This window comes from Dermacentor silvarum, chromosome 3, assembly GCF_013339745.2.
Source record: "Dermacentor silvarum isolate Dsil-2018 chromosome 3, BIME_Dsil_1.4, whole genome shotgun sequence".
Taxonomy (NCBI): Eukaryota; Metazoa; Arthropoda; class Arachnida; order Ixodida; family Ixodidae; genus Dermacentor; species Dermacentor silvarum.
In genome coordinates, this window is record NC_051156.1 from 161,249,656 (window position 1) to 161,267,403 (window position 17,748).

The window sequence follows — 17,748 nt, forward strand, 5'->3', positions numbered from 1 at the left end:
GAGTTTGAAATTATGACTGACTGTGCCTAATATTATATATATATATATATATATATATATATTCATATTCATTACCTTGTGGAAACACCGCGCAAGCTTTACAGAACAAAAAGTACCATGTGCTTGACCATTGAAGCCGTAGGAGGCCATTCGTCATAAATACAAAATTGAGTACGGATATTATTCTTTCATAGATTATGCGTAATGTACTGAAATATTTGTTATCGAGCTAATTATTGAGCTAATTATTGAGGCTTTCTGACGCAACAAAGAACATTAACAGTTCTCAGTGACACCAAGCAACACGTCAAAAACCTCCTCCGGCAGCGCGCCCGCGGAAACACTATAGTTTTGCACAACTCTCCATGCTGTTGGCTTAATATGAGAGTGACTTATAAAAGCTGGGTCCCTAGGTTCTACTTGGTCTCGTTATCGACATACTAATGTGACACGTCACATTGTTTTCGGATAGCAGAGGTAAAGATATCTCTGTGATAGACAAAGAAAATGACTGGGCCAGTATTTGGTTTGCCCATTTTCCGTTTTCTCGAACTGTTAATTTGTTTATATTAGGGGCTATGTTTGAGGGGTTTTTTGTTTTTTTTTTCCTTTCTTTACCTTTTCTTGTCGCTACTATAGTCGGAGCGTATGAGGGAAAGTTGCGTCTCCATATGAAGGCACTGCCACTGGATGTGCGGTGATGTAACGAGAGAAAGAATACGTTTGCAAATGATAGCAGATTGTTTTCCTTGTCCTTGGCGTTTGATCACTACGGCCGCGTCATGCGAGACACTACTTGCGCTCATACATTCAAATTCCTGTCAAGTTCTACGCGCAGATGGAAGACGCCTTTGACTATATGGAAATTATACCCTTGTCACACGGCTCATGTAATGTCATTCGCAGCGAATGAGAGTACGTGTCAACGCCATTTTTGTTGATTCTACTCAGGCATAGGGAATGACATTCACAGTTAATGGCATTCGCCCGTTGAATGAGTTTCCCGAACTCATGCACTTGCGACTGTGTAATCTCGACGACAGGGGCTGGGCAAAAAATTGCAAAATCGATAAGTTAAACCGAAGTCTAATATATTTTCAAATAATATTCGAATGTTTACGATTGTATTGCTAGAAATACAGCGAAAATATGTAAACAAGGAGCACGATTTGTTAGGTTTCCTATCATAGCAGCCTGCCGATAAATATTGCGAATGCAATTTTGTTTTGAAACCAGCTCTGCTGTTTCGAGCTTCCCGAATAACACTAAGGTGACAGTTTGGTCATGTTGGTAAGACATGAAACTACTTTATGCGCACTAGACGAGGACAGAAAAGAGGCTAAGACACACGAGCGCAGACTTACAACAGTGTTTTATTTCGAAGCAGGCAACCACATATATAGCAAAAAACTGCAAACGTATGTCTTAGCCTCTTCTCTGTCGTCGTCTAGTGCGCATAAAGTACTCTGTTCCCGAAGAAGCAATCAACATTTTTTGTGTTCTTAGTAGCTCAATTATGAGTGTTAATTCCTAACAAAGACTTTAATATTAACCTTATGGCCACAATGTCGATACACGATGTGTAGCCGACAATCAAAAGCATCATTTTCAGTTTTTACGTGGAAGCGTAGTGGCTCGCCTATTAAATCGGCGATCCAATGTTTGTAGCCGCCAAAGCAACGTCAAAGCCGGCTAAGTGCGCCAAAGCAACGCCACCTATACGAAAGTATAGCTGGCGTTCAGCGAAGCGGGGCCGGAAACAGGAGGCGAAGCGTCGCGTGGGAGGAGGATAGGCGGATATGATTCGTCGGCGCACCTCGACTCTGCCGCGCAGCAGCGAGCGAAGTGACGTTCGTGCTGTCTATCGCTTCAGCGCAAACTGAGCGAAGAGAACGCAGCTCGCACAAAGGTATGAAGCGTCGAAGCGCCTAGACTCTGCCCTCAACGCAGATCGCTTTCAAGATTGGGCGCGTGCAACCACGGGATACGCAGTTGCTGCCGCGATACAAGGCCACCTCCCCACCTCCGGAGCCTAGCACGCGACGGAAGACGGCGCACTTCCTTCCCGCTTTCCTCCCTTGTGCACGCGAGATTAAGCCGCCATCGTCGGCTCACCGTCCCACCATAGAGAAAGACATTCAACAAGAGCGGACACTCCCATACAGCCCAACGGCGGAATGGACTGTAGTGCACCAAGCCGTTGGTACTAAAACCTGAACCACACTTCCGGTTTCGGTTTCGGGCGCACATTTTGAACCCAAGCGCTGCTCGGCGCGGTATTTTCTTTAATTATGAAAGCCTGAAAGGGGCCCTGAACCACTTTTTATCGAAGTGGAGGGAGGCGTACGAAGTGAAAATAGGCTATTTCAGAAATACTTTGTCGCATAAAGTACTTTAATGCGTTCTGCAGCAGCGGATTTATTGGCAATCAAACACGGCATCCGTTGTGCTCCCACTCCTTCAATACCTTGCACTGCGAAGGCTACGCCACAGTTGGGCGTGGCCACAACGCTCCACCTTCGAAACGTAAACGCGACGCGCAGTTCAAATTTCGTTTCGAATGTTAACGTAGATGCCGCGACTTCTAATTTTGGTGCCTACGAGGCGCAAGCAACACTGCCGTGTTATTTCTTGGCAATCGCTTCGCAATGGCAATGGTTTTCGACGAGCTAATAGTGTCTAATAAATTTTATTTTGTTTTGGCCTCGTATGATTCAGTACAGGCTAAAATGCGTCAGAGCGGCTGAGCTGCTTTTCGCTAACTGTATCAGAAAGCCGGGCGCGGATAGGGTGCCTCAATGTTACCTCAAAAAGCAACTAAATTATTTTAAATAATGTTGGGCGTCAGAGAAAGCGCCACAAACTTTGTCCCAGTAAAACTCACTACACGCAAAACTAACTGCGCACCACAGCCGAGTTGCTTTTCGCTACCTGCGTCACAACGCCAGGTGCGGACAGCGTGCCTTAGAGGTACCCAAGCAAATATCGAAATTAATTTTCCGTGGTATCTGGCGTCAGAGAGAGTGCCACAAGCTAGTCCTAGTAAGATTCAATACACGCGAAACTAACTGCGCACTACAGTTGAGCTGTATTTCGCTAACTGCGTCAGAAAGCCGCTTGTGGCGAGCGTGCCCCAAACCTAGCGAAATAAGTTACAAAATGTTGGGGCCTATAGAAAGCGTCGCCAACATGTCCCAGTGACATTCAGTATTTCAACTGCACCAGCACGGCTGAGCTGTTTTTCACTAACCTCGTCACAAGTCTCAGCTCCGCGCCGTAAGCTTAAATTGCTTCGAATGCATGGAAGACTGTCAAACAAAATATCTTACCTTGTCCTAGTCCAATAGTGCAGTGGTTCCATGTCGAAGTACAGAAAGAACGCAAGAATACTCCGGGAGCACAACAAACCAGGCTATTTGTTGCCAGACCAATAGTGCACCACTGCACTATTGGAGTACGGCGAGGTGAGAAATTTTGTTAGCCTGCGACGCATTTCAAGCAATTTAGGCTTCAAGTCACGGAACTGACATTTTTGACGCACTTAGCAAAAAACAGCTTGGCCGCCCTGGCGCAGTTAATTTGAGTTAAGGAACCGTACAGAGACACATTTGCGATGCTTTCCATGAGCCCAAAATTATTGTAACTTATATCGGTGGTGTTTGAGCACGATCGCCGCACCCGGCATTTTGGCGCAGTTGGTGAAAAGCAGCTCGGTCATGTGACGCACTTAGTTTCAGGTGTAGTGCATCTTACTAGGACAAGTTTGTACCACATTATCTGACGTCCTACATTATTAAAAATTAATTTCGGTACCTTTGGAGGTATATTTGAGGCGCGGACTGGCGTTGTGATGCAGTCAGCGAAAAGAAGCTCGGCCTTTGTGCTCAGTTAGTTTCGTGTGTACGGAATCTTACTAGGTCAAGCTTGTGGCGCTTTCTCTGTTGCCCAACATTACTGAAAAGTAACTTCGTTGCTTGTTGCGATAATGTTGATGCACGCTGACCGCAGCCGGCTTTGTGACGCAGTTAAGTTTCGCATGAACTGAATCTTACGGCGCCAAGTATGTGACGCATTTTATGGCCCCCACAACAAAATATACCTTCTTTTGGTACTCACGCTCGTCGAAAACGTGACGAGCGATTATCAAGAGTGATAACACGTGAGTGCGTGGCTTGCGTCGGCATAACACGCAAAAGATAACGCTGAGGAGCTCAAAGACCAAGAACTTGCACCTAGAAATTTCAGTCTTCTGAACGACTGAAACAGTCTTTGCCCCCACAAATTTGCCTTGAGTGCGAGTAGAAGGCATTTTGCGAGCATGGTCTGGTTGAGAACCTGTCTTGTGCCCACCTTTGCGTACTGTGTGGCCACCTCTGCGTTGTGGCCACCTCTGCTGAGGCCAAGTTGTGTCGAAAACGCGCAGTCGTCCCTGTATTTGGGCTCTTAAAGTGCAGGAAATAACTCCCGTGAATGAGGGAATGCTTGTAAATGAGATGTGCATATTTGATGGTATGTTAGGGATGAGTCGGGTATTTTCTACGCCATGCAAAAGGCCAATTGCTTTTAGAGCGCAGCCCTTAATAGCCCGTCCCTGCTGCGAACGTCGGCGGTGGCGTAACCGAGCCAACGAAACAACAGCGAAAGATGATAGAATGACGCGAGCCGCGAACAGCGGCGACCAATGAAAGCGACCCCTTCAGTAGCGTGCGCGCGGGAAACTGGTTTCATGGGGACCCGCATGACAACTCGATGCGTAGTCGTGTCTGGTCACAGCCGGACCGCTAGTTTCGTACTACGGTCTGCTCGCGTCAGCTCGCACTCGCGCTTATTTGGTTCGGTCTTGTCCGCGCTTCCTTCGATTGTCATGGTTTGAGATTGTTTTGTAATCTGATTGTATGCGTGTCTCGAATTGTTTAGTACTTTCCGCAAGCCAAGCGGCCCCAGCGACTACACTGGAACCTTCAACGAGTCATGTATAGAAGCCGACGCGCTTGACCCGCCGATCAGATATACGACAATTGTCGACTCTGCGACATGTCCCTCTCAAATTATTTGCCTCAATATATCGCAAAATGAAAACACGGACAGAGCTGCGCTCAACTTCTGCATTAGGGAGTATCGCAATTGTCGGCGATTTTTTTTTTTTTTTTTTGTAATGCGATCCATTCACCACTTTTGCACGTTTCGCTTCTAGACGCCGTATTCCTATAAGGTCTAGATACCAAAACGACACATGCTTGTAATTTTCTTTTTCTCAGCTTCGTACGGAAAGTACTGCTGCTTACTTGGTGCCACAACATTGGATGAATGCACAAAAATTCCGGAACAGCATTTATATAGAGCAAGATAAACATTTCCTCTTTTCACAAGGCATCTTGCGTCTACTTTATGAAATTACACGTTGCACAGATTCGATGGAGGCTTATAAAGATTGTTTGCAGTTATTTTTACTAAATATTAAAACTATTCCGTGCCAAGACTGCGCGCGGTTGAGCAGTAGAAAGGAAAATGAAAAAAATGCCGCCCCGATCAGCGCAGCCGGTGTAACGCGTACCAGCTAGCGTTCAAAACGCGCGCGCCCAAAACCAAGACCGGAAGGGTGGTTCAAGTGTTAATGCCGGTGGCCTGGTGCGCTACAGTCACTGAAGGCCGCTGGGCTCTATGGGAGTGGTTGCTTTCGTTGAATGCATTTCTCTATATACAGCCTACGGCGCGCGGGGACAATGTTATCGCCCTGGTACTTTATGCGGAACACTGCGGCGAAGACGAGGGCAGAAATGCACCAGGAGTGTGCACATAATTGCTCCCGCAATTATATAGAAATGGCACCCATACGCTTGCGTGTAGTTCACGCTCACGAAGTGAAACGTCACTGTAATTTTTGCGGTGTCTTAACCTATGTTCAGTTTTTTTTTTAAGCGAAAGCCTGTTACAGTGCTGCAGCTGGTGTCTGTCGTTTAGTCGCTCCATTGAGCGAGAGGTGGACGTCCGCTGGTCGATGGTGTGGTGGAGGCAGCGCGATTGTCACAGGAGGATCCGTGATCACCTGCTCGTACAGCAGGCACAGACTTCCCATCCGTGAGAACGGCTGGCTGAGGAGTCTAACCAGCAGGACTCCGCCATCCGGAGCACGATGAAGGAGGTCAATGTGCCCCAGGGCGCGTTCGAGCATCCTCAGCGAGAGCGGCCATTCACCAGCCTCTGACAGTGTCGCGGCGCACGCTATGCTCTCGAGAGACGTGGCTCCTCCTCGTTTAACCGGCTTTAGCGTTGCACACCGGAATTTTGCCAAACTTAAACAGCTCCGCTGTTATAAAGGGCTACGCCGAAAATAGTGTCACAATAAATTGAAAGTTGTGTTTTCAAATGTGATCGAATCTTCTTGATCCGTGTTAGCTGTGAGCTGTGATACCTAGAATATATATTTCGTTGCCCAACCCTCCGATCAAAAAAAAAAAGAAAGCGCTTCAAAATTCTGTTATGTTCACTTTCATCTAGAACTATGCCATTCTACACATGCCGCAGCTGGGATGTGTGATAGAATCTAGTGAAATGGAAAGAGGCAAAGGACTTGCGCGCTGGGAACGCTGATGCCGAAGGACGTTCTTGGTGCCGTGACTGCCAGGTCAATCAAATCAGTGGTGATCGGATTTCTGTCGTCAGTGAACGTGTCCCTGCCGCGCGCGTAGAACGGTATGAAGACATATTCGCAGGGGTCCACGTCAATCTTTGTGTAGTCCTGCTTGTGGACGCCGAACGTGCAAAACAGCGGAGTCTTGCCCATGACGTGCGCTGCAATTATTCAAAACAGATGTTTTACTTAGAGGTCTAGAGGCGTAAGATGTGTTATTCGCAGGGGAATTTTCACGAGTAAAGCGGCAATCAATCATTAATCTTCTCAATAAAGGTTACCGTGTCGAAGGTTAATTACCCCGACTTCAAAGACATTTGCATGACGTAGGGAAGGTGATTGCGATAATCACTGACACAGTGACCTCCGCGACCATCTACACAACTTGGAGCTTCAAATACATGTGAAAATTGTACGGCAATAACACTGAATGTTGTTTTAGCGCTCACTAAAAAATTACATTCAGAAATTCATCACATGGCCTTCAAGTGTTACAGACAGCTGTGTGCAAATGTTGTGCGCTGTGCAATGCTCTGAGAGTGAATCCAACTAAAAAGCATGCAGCAGTGACAGGAAGGGAGCAAGAATGTTGGTATACGCCTCTCAACTTGTGGCTTTCTCGTTATAGCGAAAGCAATCACAAATCAACTTACACACATGTGTGTTTTATCACGCACTATCAGACTTCCTGATACTGTAGCGCAGCTGCACGTGTGCCACAATACGGACCTGCGAAACGCAGGCTTTCAAATGTCACCGAGGAGCGATGCGCCATTACTGCGCTCGCCACTATACTTTCCACCAACTCTCGAGCTGAAAAACACTACATCAAGCCAAGTATGTTCTTAATCCCTGCGATACTAGCATAAAACATTGGCATACTCAGGAAGTAACTTAAAAGCATCGGTTGGTGCCAGCTTACTACAGGACAACAATGTACCACGTCAGGTGCCAAGAAAGATCGGTGACGAAATGTTCGGTGTGTTTTATAACTGACCAATTTATATCTTCAGTCTACCTACGGTATTCCAGTCTTAAATCAGATTCACTTGCAATACCATATGGATTATGGTATTACGCGGCGCGGATTTTGCGCCAACAAACAATTCGCGTTTACGAAATAATGTTGCTTGTGGAATAGAAAAAAAACATTAGGCTATTTGGCCATCTTTCTCTAAAGCACTTCAATACTTACCTCTTGCACAAATGAGCAAATAGATCCGGATAGTGTATGCTGAGCATTATCAATCGATTCTAAACTTTTTAGTTGTTCCTTAAGGAGTCCGTAGAAAAATCCTCATTCCAATAGCCGTTTCGGTTGGCGATGGAGTCCACCGCCACTGCTGTCGCCTCCGCCGGCGGCATCCGGCGAACGTAACCGCTATCGCTAGAAATTCGAAAAAAGTACCCGGTTCCCGCCGGGATAAATTCCGTGCCCGCTGCGTGGGAGCCAGATACTCTACCACTGAGCTACGCAAGCGCTTGCTATCGGGAGCCGGAAAAATACCCTTTAAAGCAGGCGCAGACGATACGAGCCTCCGTCAGTATGGTGGCGCCATCTCGTTAAGGCGCCTGCAAACGCGTCGTGGGCAGGCGCAGACGACGAGATGCCATTCAAACGAGGCGCGCAATAAAAAAAACGCGATCCCCAGCCTCCGCCAGTATGCTGGCATCATCTAGTTAAGATGCCTGCAAACGCAGCGCAGTTGTAAGGCTTGATAGGGCTCAGCAGACTGCTGTGCAGAGATCATTACAAGCCGCAGCTCGCCGTCGACGCCGGGTGGAGAGTTCAGATCGTTCTCGTCACATCGAGGCGAACAGACTGCCGCGAAGACCCTGTTGGGCGTGGTGCCCAAATTCGAGCTACTCTTAAGCCGCTCCACCAGCTTACGCTTTGACTGTGCTGCGTGTGCCGCGCAGGCCTGTGACTTTTTTCAACGCAGTATCATTTACTAGAATACCTACTGTTGTAGTTCCGGTAAGTATCGGCATGAGTTCCTACCTGTGAGCCATACTTTGTGTTAGTCAAAACATTAACACAAATCGCATAAGTGACTTGTTAAACCGGCGGCGGTAGCTCCGTGGCTACGGCGTGACGTTGCTGAGCTCGATTTGGCGGGTACAATCCCGGCCACGGCCGCATTCTGATGAAGACTAAATGCAAAACCGCTCCTTTACCGAGCTTGAGGTGCGCGTTAAAAACTTCAAGGGGTCAAAATTAATTCGGGACCCCGCACTATATACGGCGTGTTTCATAATCAGATCGTGGTTTAGGCATGTAAAACCCAAGAGTTCAATTTATTTTCTAAGAAATTTGTTCTGTGAGCCTATAGAATGGAAACATCAAGTGGCTTCAATATCCACACTTGTTGCAGGACAAAAGAATATATATGTAATGCGAAGAAAGGTAAGGGCTTCATTACGGTTGCATTACTGCTTCTGCAACGCCTACTCTGAGCATAACTACAACCAAAAGTAATCGATGGGGTGTCACGTACAAAAGCTTTGAAAGGACGTCGTAGAGGGAACCTCCGTATTCACCGCGATCTACAGGAATGCTTTCTTTCAAAAGCGCATAAATGCTACAAAAGCAATTTTGAGGATACAATTCCGATAGCAATTAGGCGTCATCGTGGCCGTCGTGCTGTCCAGCATGCGGTGGATGGACAATGTGCGGCTCGCGTGGCCGAGCCCGCCGAGCACATACGCGGGCCGCGCGCCGTGTGCTGGAAGTCGATCACGCGCTATGCTGGGATGCCAGCGGCGCCAGAGTGAAGGGTAATATGCCAATGCTACGGAGGGAAGGTAGGAAAAGGGGGAGGGGTGTTCTTCACCGGTCCGCAATGCACCGGGGGGGGGGTACCACGTTGCGCGCACCCGCCCGGTTGGCTTCATCTTCGGCGACGACAAAGTCCGCTCTGCGCAGTGTTTTGGCGGCTCAGTTCGCGTTGATGCGGGCGGCCGCAATAAAGTCAGTTCGCTCGCTGCTGCCGCCGTCCTTACTCACTCCAGCGCTTTCACAGCGTGTATCCGCTGCCATCAAATCATATGTGTTCATGTTTGCTCGTGCGTGTGTGGCACCATGCTTGTAAATTTCGTTAGTATGCCTATCTTTACAAATTTATACGGCGATAAAACTACTATCCTTACTTCGCATAAAAGTCCACTACTTTACTCCCGCAATCGATCCTTCGCCTTTCGGGTGAAATTGCGAATTTTTTCATCTCCCTGTTGCACACCTCCGTGATTTTCGACCAGCCACTAGAAATTATAAGCAAGGGACGCGGGTCAATCGCAGACGCCGGCACCACTCTCCTGATTCGATTATCTACCTTGAGTGCGCCTCGGTTCCACCTAAACGCTCTCCACTTCTGCGTTCTCCTCGCCTCTTGTCCGCCAACTAGATAAGCAAGACATGTCAAGGTTGATTATGCTGTTGGAGGCGAAAGCAAACATAAGTGACCTCCTATAAACGAGGAGATCGTTTGATTGGGCTCACCAAACAACATTGCTGACCACCGCCCGATGCTTCCATTGGCGGTTACGTAAATTTGACGTCCGGAGTTCTAGTCGGCAGTTCTTACTGCGATACCAATTACATGAACACTTCAAGCGAATTTCTGCCGTCGCCGTCGCCGTGATGCTCCGTGTAAAGTCCAAACACGATAACATCCTCGCCGCGCTCCGTACGCAGTATGCGCGAGGATGCCAGGCATTCATAGTTAGTAAGCGAATGTTTACTGCAAGTTATACTGCCCATAAAGCTACGAGAAGCTGATGCGTTACGAGTTGCTGGTTAGCTCAAGGTACCTGCTTGCGAGGGTTAGCCGACGATCGCGGCTCAATCTCACGCCCGCGGAGGACGGGGGAGGGGTGAGGGAGAGGGGAGGGGGCGTTCTACTTCGGCAGCTGCTGCTTTAATTCGGCGCGGCCATGCGGACGCTCGTATATTGAAAGCGATCTGCGATGTAGACAAACTGCGCGCCCGCGCGGGCCTTATCTTTCAAGCGATCTGCGATGTGGCCAAAGTGCACGCGCCGAGTGTCGGTAGCTTCGTGCGCGCTATGCTTTTGACGTTCAGTTCGCTTTGAAATGAGAGACACCACGAAGGCCAATTCACTCGCTGCTGCAGCCGCACTTCCTCCCTCCAGCGTTTTGACAACGAGTTTCCGCGGTCATCGAGCGAGATGTGTTTGTTTACCTGTGCGCGCGTGACACCGTGGTTCTTTAAAATTTAGTTCGTAAGCGAATGTTTACACCTTTACACAGCTGATAAAACTACTATCCTCACTTCTTATCGATGTCTACTAATTTGCTATCGCAATCGAAGCTTCGCGTTCCGGGCCAAATTGTGACTTTTTTACATCTTCCGAAATATGCCGAGTTGTCAGGACGCGGCACAGATGAAATGCTGAAGGGAACGCTGGCACACAACTTTCGCTTAAGGTGGCGGTCCCACTCCACGCGGCACGAGCCCCCCGTTTTCAGTACTTTTGGAGCAACCATGGCGGCTCTTTTACTTGGGATATAAAGTTGCGGTATATACGATAAAAAAGCCTAATTCTGGTAAATTCCAACTATATATAATATAAGAAAATTTATTAATGTGATTTATAAATAAATGTACAAGAACAAGCATGAGATACATGGTTTTTGCGAACTGTGTCTCAGTTGCTGACCATATTTAGAAGGAACTACCGCACTTACTGCTTTGCGGCTTGCTCTGTAGGCTTTAGGAGATATTTATCTATTTCCTAGACGTAGCAAAATAATGATGAATTTTTACTTTTTGGATAATTTGCTTTTGAAGATTTCCAAATATCGCAAACTTCTGTTGTAAACAGTCCAGCAACTCCACGCACAAGAAGCTAAATTTTGGATAAATTGGGGTTGAAGGAATTTGCATTTAGGACGCGAAATTTCATTCACGTACATTTAATAGTTTTAAACCGCAGATTAAACCGCAGTACCTTCCCGCAAAAATGGGCAAAAGTTAAACCAGAATTCTAGATATTGCTTAATTTCGGCCGCATTATTAGGAAAACTAATAAAGTTACGTGAATGAAATTTTGCGTCCTAAATGTAAATTCCTTTAACTCTAAGTTATCGAAAATTTAACTTCCTTGATCGTGTAGTTGCCGGGCTGTTTACAACAGAAGTTTGCGATATTTGGCAATCTTCTGAAGCAAATTATCAGAAAGTAAAAATTCAACATTATTTTGCTACGTCTAGGAAATAGATAATTATCTCCTAAAGCTACAGAGTAAGCGGCAATGCATTAAGTGCGGTAGTTCCTTCTATATATGGTCACAACTGAGACACAGTTCGCAAAAACCATGTATCTCATGCTTGTTCTTGAACATTTAATTCTAAATCACATCAATCATTTTTTTATATTATATATAGTTGAATCTACAAGAATTAGGCTTTTCTATGGTGTATACCACACCTTTATATCTTAAGTAGAAGAGCCGCCAATGGTTGCTCCAAAAGTACTGAAAGTTGGGGGGCTCGTGCCGCCGGAGTATAGAACGCCACCTTAAGGGCAGGCACCCGCGCTCCCGGCTGCCGGTGTTCCTTATAGCGCCAGCTCGGTGAACTCTATAGCGCTCGCACTAATGGAGTGAACTATCTTCATGTGTCTTTTCTCGTGTTCGCCAGGCATTTATAGATGGTAAGCGAATGTTTACTGCAAGTTATACCGCCCATAAAGTTACGAGCAGCTGATGCGTTACCAGTTGCCGGCCGGTTCAAGGTACATGCTTGAATACTTTATTGGGCGGGTGTCCTGGTGGCTTCCGCTGGTCGCAGTCATTGTCAAGGTAACTTGTGCACGAACGGAATACCAGCCAGCCGACGTTTAAAAAAGGTAATCTATGGACATGACGATTACTGCACTTTATTCTCCGTGTCTAAGCGAAAAAGCAAAGCATACGCAACAACAGTGGAAACAGAATAAGATGTAAAATGCTATAAGACTATCCCGTCGTCAAGACAGTTACATTCTTTGATAATAAACGCCATGATGGCGTGGTACCGATTTTCCTAAGTATAACGATTATACAATCCACAATCTCGTGCTCGTGCTACATTTTGCTTTGTCCACTGACGGCAGGATCGCTGAAGATATAAGCGTGACCGCACTCTTGACAACTCCGCGACAGATTTCTATCTCTGCCACTCCGGATCACGTTCCGAAATTCGTGCTGTCTGTGTGAACGCCTGTTCACTTATTTTCAGTTTATTTCACTTATGACACCCCTATTGCAGCAAGAAACTTTGCTGTACAAGCAATGCCACTGAAACTAGCATGGAGCCCGCTCTAAATAATCACCTGCAGCAGCGGCTGAGCTGTAGTGGCGCTCTGCTGTTGCGCATCAGACAGCGTGTTTCATTCCCTCGTGTTCGGCTTATTATCTCTGTTTTTGTGGTTTTTCTGCCACTTGACATTACTGGTATACTGTGTTTAGTATTCTGTGTTTAGTATACTGTATTCCCAAAGCTTTTCGTTCGTAAGTGCTGTTTTTCATTGGATGATCACCTTCACTAATATGTCCCACGTCGCTAATGGCAGGCACGCACGCTTTCAGCGTAAGAACTTTTTGGTGAATACGGGCCCCGAAATTTTGTTTCATTCATGACGATTTCGAAAAATGGACTTCGTTTCTTTATTCCGCACCACATGCGCCGCCTGCGCCTTTCATCTGGTCCTGGTTTCTTTCCATTTACGTGTGGTGCAGAAATAGGGAAAGCTGTCAAAATGTTCATACAAATCAACTTGATATTCAAGAGCACACGCTAGAGTCTTTTTTAATGCTTTAGTTAACCGCTTTCTGAGGGCTATAGCCTCGTAAAAGACGCACGTTGCATTAACTTGGATAGGATATTCTTGGTTCAACCTAAGACACATCCATGAGACTTTCTTTTTTATCCATATTATACTTATCGTCAGCATTACCACGACCAATAAACGCCCGTTGAAATCATGTTACAAGAATGTTGCAAGAAGCATGTCTATAAATTTACACTTGAATATTTGAAACTTCGTATAGATAGTAATTCGTAGGATGGATAACCGGTGGACCGTTAGAGTTACAGAATGAATTACAAGAGAAGGGAAGCGGGCAGTCGACGACGGCAAAAACTAGGTGGGGTGATGATGTTAGGGAATTTGCAGGCGCAAGTTGGAATCAGCTAGCGCAAGACAGGGGTAATTGGAGATCACAGGGAGAGGCCTTCGTCCTGCAGTGGACATAAAATATAGGCTAATGATGATGATAGATATCCCATATTTTCCAGCAACGGCAAATTTACGTTTATGTATCGCGAGTTTTTGCAGAGTTTGCTATAGCGAATATTAATTTCGCAGAAGATTCTGTTTGACAGATGCAATTGGCAGAATACCCACACAGCATGAAGAGATATATCGTGTGCATACGTATGTGCGCATGCGTGCGCACGAGGAAGTGCAACGTACTCATTCTCAAAGACCTAACATCCACAAGTGGCACATTGAATAATGGCTGTTTGAAAGCAAATACTTTGAGAAAATATTCAAAGTATATGCATACGTATGCACACAGGATAGTTTGAAATTATAATTTGAACAAATAAGAAAAAAATTCGAAGACGCTTAAGCTTCGCCTTTAAGAGCAGAACGCGACAGAGTTATCGGGACCCGTTCGCATCGCCTCATTCGCATATGGCTAGTAGGCTTCATTCACTGCAACACCGCACGTGGGAAAGCCAGCTTACAAAAACCAAGCTTGCACCGAAATCCTTAAAGTCGGCTTCACTTTTAAACATAAATACATTGCTGAAAAGACATTCTTCCAGGGGCACTATAAGTGGTCTTGTATTAAGATGTGAAGGCCCTAGCACCTTTTTCATTATTTTATTAATAGTTTGCTATTGCCCCGATGCGCGCGCGTGTCCAAAACGAATTAGGCAGGTGAAGTCCCAATTTGACCGGCCTAGGATGTGAGCGCCATCTGGATATCATTTTCGCAAGTATCCGAACGCGTGGCCTGGTAGAAATGCTGGAAAATGGGTTTGTGCTTGAGTTTTCTCGTAGCAGAATTAGGTTTTCTCGTACATTCAAATCACAATCCGACGGCTAATCCGACGCCGAATGGTAAAGTCGTACTTTACCATTTTCTGACGGATTTCACTGTGAGAAATTAAATTTTTGTTCAGCAAAACCTTGCACCACGTGGAAGCCCTGCGCTGTCGGTAGTGGTTGGGGTTGATTTTCTCCCGCCACCCGCCGACATCGCACGCCGACGCCGGTTGCCGACGCCGTATTTTCTGCGACACGGGGCCCTTACGCTGTCGCGTTAATATTGGTGTGTTGACTGCAAAAAAGGGCTATATGTCCATTGTTGCAATATGCATTAGAGGTCATGCGATAAAAACCACAGGTAGGGCTCCGTGTTCTCGGAGTTTATTTTTCTTAAAATTCGAAGGGTGTTTTTCGGAGTTTATTTTCTGGCAGTAATTCGGAGTTTATCGTAGTTTATTTCTCGTAGATCCCCAATTATCCAAAATTCGGAGTTCAATATTGCATTCTTTTCAATACTCTAAAATCTAAGATGAAATGATATCGGAACACCAAAACATCAGAACACACGAAGCGTATTCTTGTTGTCTGGAAGGTGTAAACACACAAACACAAATACACACAATCACAGATACTTGAATACAAAACACCTACGTTTGTGCATATTACAACCCTAAAGCTTGTTGTAATTGACGCAATCATACTTTACGAGGTTGCTATCACTGATGGAAGCACGCTCCTTTCGATTGATGATTCTGAACTTTGAAAATGTCCTTTCAACGTTTGGCTAGAAGACTCAGCGCGCAGCGAGAAAGCACTGGCCTACTCGACAGCGCGTAGTCTCCAAAGCGACAGCGCTTACACAATGTTACTGATTAATTAGCTCTCATAGTTCACGAAATCACTCATGAGTTGGCTCATGTCGTCAATTTCAAGAAACACTTACTTAAAAATCGGCGCATAGGTTTCGAACGCGCGGGGTAAGTCATGCTTCACATTTAGATTCACAATTTGAACACTATACCAAAACGATTGACTGGTGTACTGGAGTGCACTGTGCATCGAGAAGGTTCCTCTCAACTGTCTGTCTCCACTTTTCAGCGACAGCAGCGTAGTATCCATGAAGGTCTACGACAGTCGTTCAGCGGTCATACGTTTCTCGGTCGGTGCGCGAGAAGCCCTTTGTTAAATATGCGGTGGGTGTGCCCTACGAGATACTGTTGACTAGAGGTAAAGTTTATATCGACCGAACCGGCCGATGTATCAATGACTTCTTAGAACACTGCCCATTCGATATTGAACGGAACAGGGTCATATTGGACGTTAAAGTCGGAGTTTATAGTTAAATCAGAATTGTCAAAAATTTTACCGGCGATTGTTTATCGATTTTTTTCCGATTTATTCGAAAACATGGAGCCCTATCTATAGGCCATCTGTTTCTAAAGTCGAAGCAACATAGACCTTCTGGGTTTCTCTGCAAAAATCGCACTTGCATTTGACTTTCACGTCTAGCGCATGTCGGTCTGAACAATTAGACCTAATTCATAGATCACAGAGACAGTTGTTTACTGGAAGGTCATTGTATATCCACTCACGTGGAATAGTAGTAGTCGAAGCAGCAGGGGGCGGAGGAGGTGGGGGTGGTGGAGGAGGCGGTGGAGGTGGCGGAGGCGGAGGAGGCGGTGGAGGTGGAGGAGGTGGAGGTGGAGGTGGTGGCGGAGGCGGGGGTGGTGGGGGAGGCGGGTGGCGGTGGTGGAGGTGGGGGAGGTGGCGGTGGAGGCGGGGGAGGTGGTGGAGGTGGAGGAGGCGGAGGTGGAGGCGGGGGTGGTGGAGGAGGCGGTGGAGGAGGCGGAGGAGGTGGTGGTGGAGGCGGGGGTGGTGGAGGAGGCGGGGGTGGTGGAGGAGGCGGAGGAGGTGGGGGAGGTGGCGGAGGCGGGGGAGGTGGTGGAGGCGGGGGAGGTGGTGGAGGTGGAGGAGGCGGGGGTGGCGGAGGAGGCGGGGGTGGTGGAGGAGGCGGAGGAGGTGGGGGAGGTGGCGGAGGCGGGGGAGGTGGTGGAGGCGGGGGAGGTGGTGGAGGCGGGGGAGGTGGTGGTGGTGGAGGAGGCGGGGGTGGCGGAGGAGGCGGGGGAGGCGGAGGAGGCGGGGGAGGTGGTGGAGGAGGTGGGGTGGGTGGGGGGGGAGGCGGAGGAGGTGGTGGTGGAGGCGGGGGGTGGTGGAGGCTGGCGGAGGAGGTGGGGAGGGTGGAGGGAGGAGGTGGGGGTGGTGGTGGAGGTGGGGGAGGTGGCGGTGGAGGCGGAGGTGGAGGCGGTGGAGGTGGGGAGGCGGAGGAGGTGGTGGTGGAGGCGGGGGTGGTGGAGGAGGCGGGGGTGGTGGAGGAGGTGGCGGTGGAGGCGGGGGAGGTGGGGGAGGTGGTGGTGGTGAGGAGGCGGGGTGGTGAGAGGCGGTGGAGGTGGGGAGGTGGCGGAGGCGGGGGAGGTGGTGGAGGTGGAGGAGGCGGGGGAGGTGGAGGAGGCGGGGGAGGTGGGGGAGGTGGCGGAGGTGGTGGCGGAGGTGGTGGAGGTGGAGGAGGTGGCGGGGGAGGAGGTGGTGGAGGTGGAGGAGGTGGGGGCGGTGGAGGTGGGGGCGGAGGCGGGGGTGGTGGAGGCGGCGGAGGTGGAGGAGGCGGAGGAGGTGGGGGAGGAGGTGGAGTCGTGGTAAAGTCTGTGGTGACGTCACTAGTATCGTATGTACTTGTCTCCTCCGTGACCATCGGCGATCCGTGCGTCGTCGGTTCCGGTGCAGCTGGGTATGAAAACCGGAAATACAACGAATTTCTTTTTCTTACGTCTGGGAGCAGCAATACAGGAAGAAAGAATAACGATAAGGGTTGTGTTCACGATGACATCAGTCAATAGTACGAGGTAAAAATTATTTCGAAGGGCCAACACCTTCGCTGCTCTTCCGATTTCACAGGTTGGCAAGCCGTCGCCACCTTACTGAGTCGGTACATAGGTGACTATACCCTAAGAAGCGCGTTGATATGCAAACCTTGGTCAATCTATTAGTTCTGCCAAAATTA

At 47.9% G+C, this 17,748-nt stretch overlaps 1 protein-coding gene across 1 annotated transcript; it reads right to left on the reverse strand.

Moving 5' to 3' along the window:
* Window positions 1-16,281: 16,281 nt before the first annotated feature.
* LOC119444965 (basic proline-rich protein-like) lies at window positions 16,282-17,439 on the reverse strand. The gene has a single exon (XM_037709302.1). The coding sequence runs from the start codon at window positions 17,437-17,439 to the stop codon at window positions 16,282-16,284; it is 1,158 nt and encodes a 385-aa protein (XP_037565230.1).
* Between the last annotated feature and the right edge of the window lie 309 nt (window positions 17,440-17,748).

What these genes read in the sequence shown, in the direction of transcription:
- LOC119444965 (XM_037709302.1), bottom strand. Translation starts at nt 17,439, where the DNA reads ATGGTCACGGAGGAGACAAGTACATACGATACTAGTGACGTCACCACA.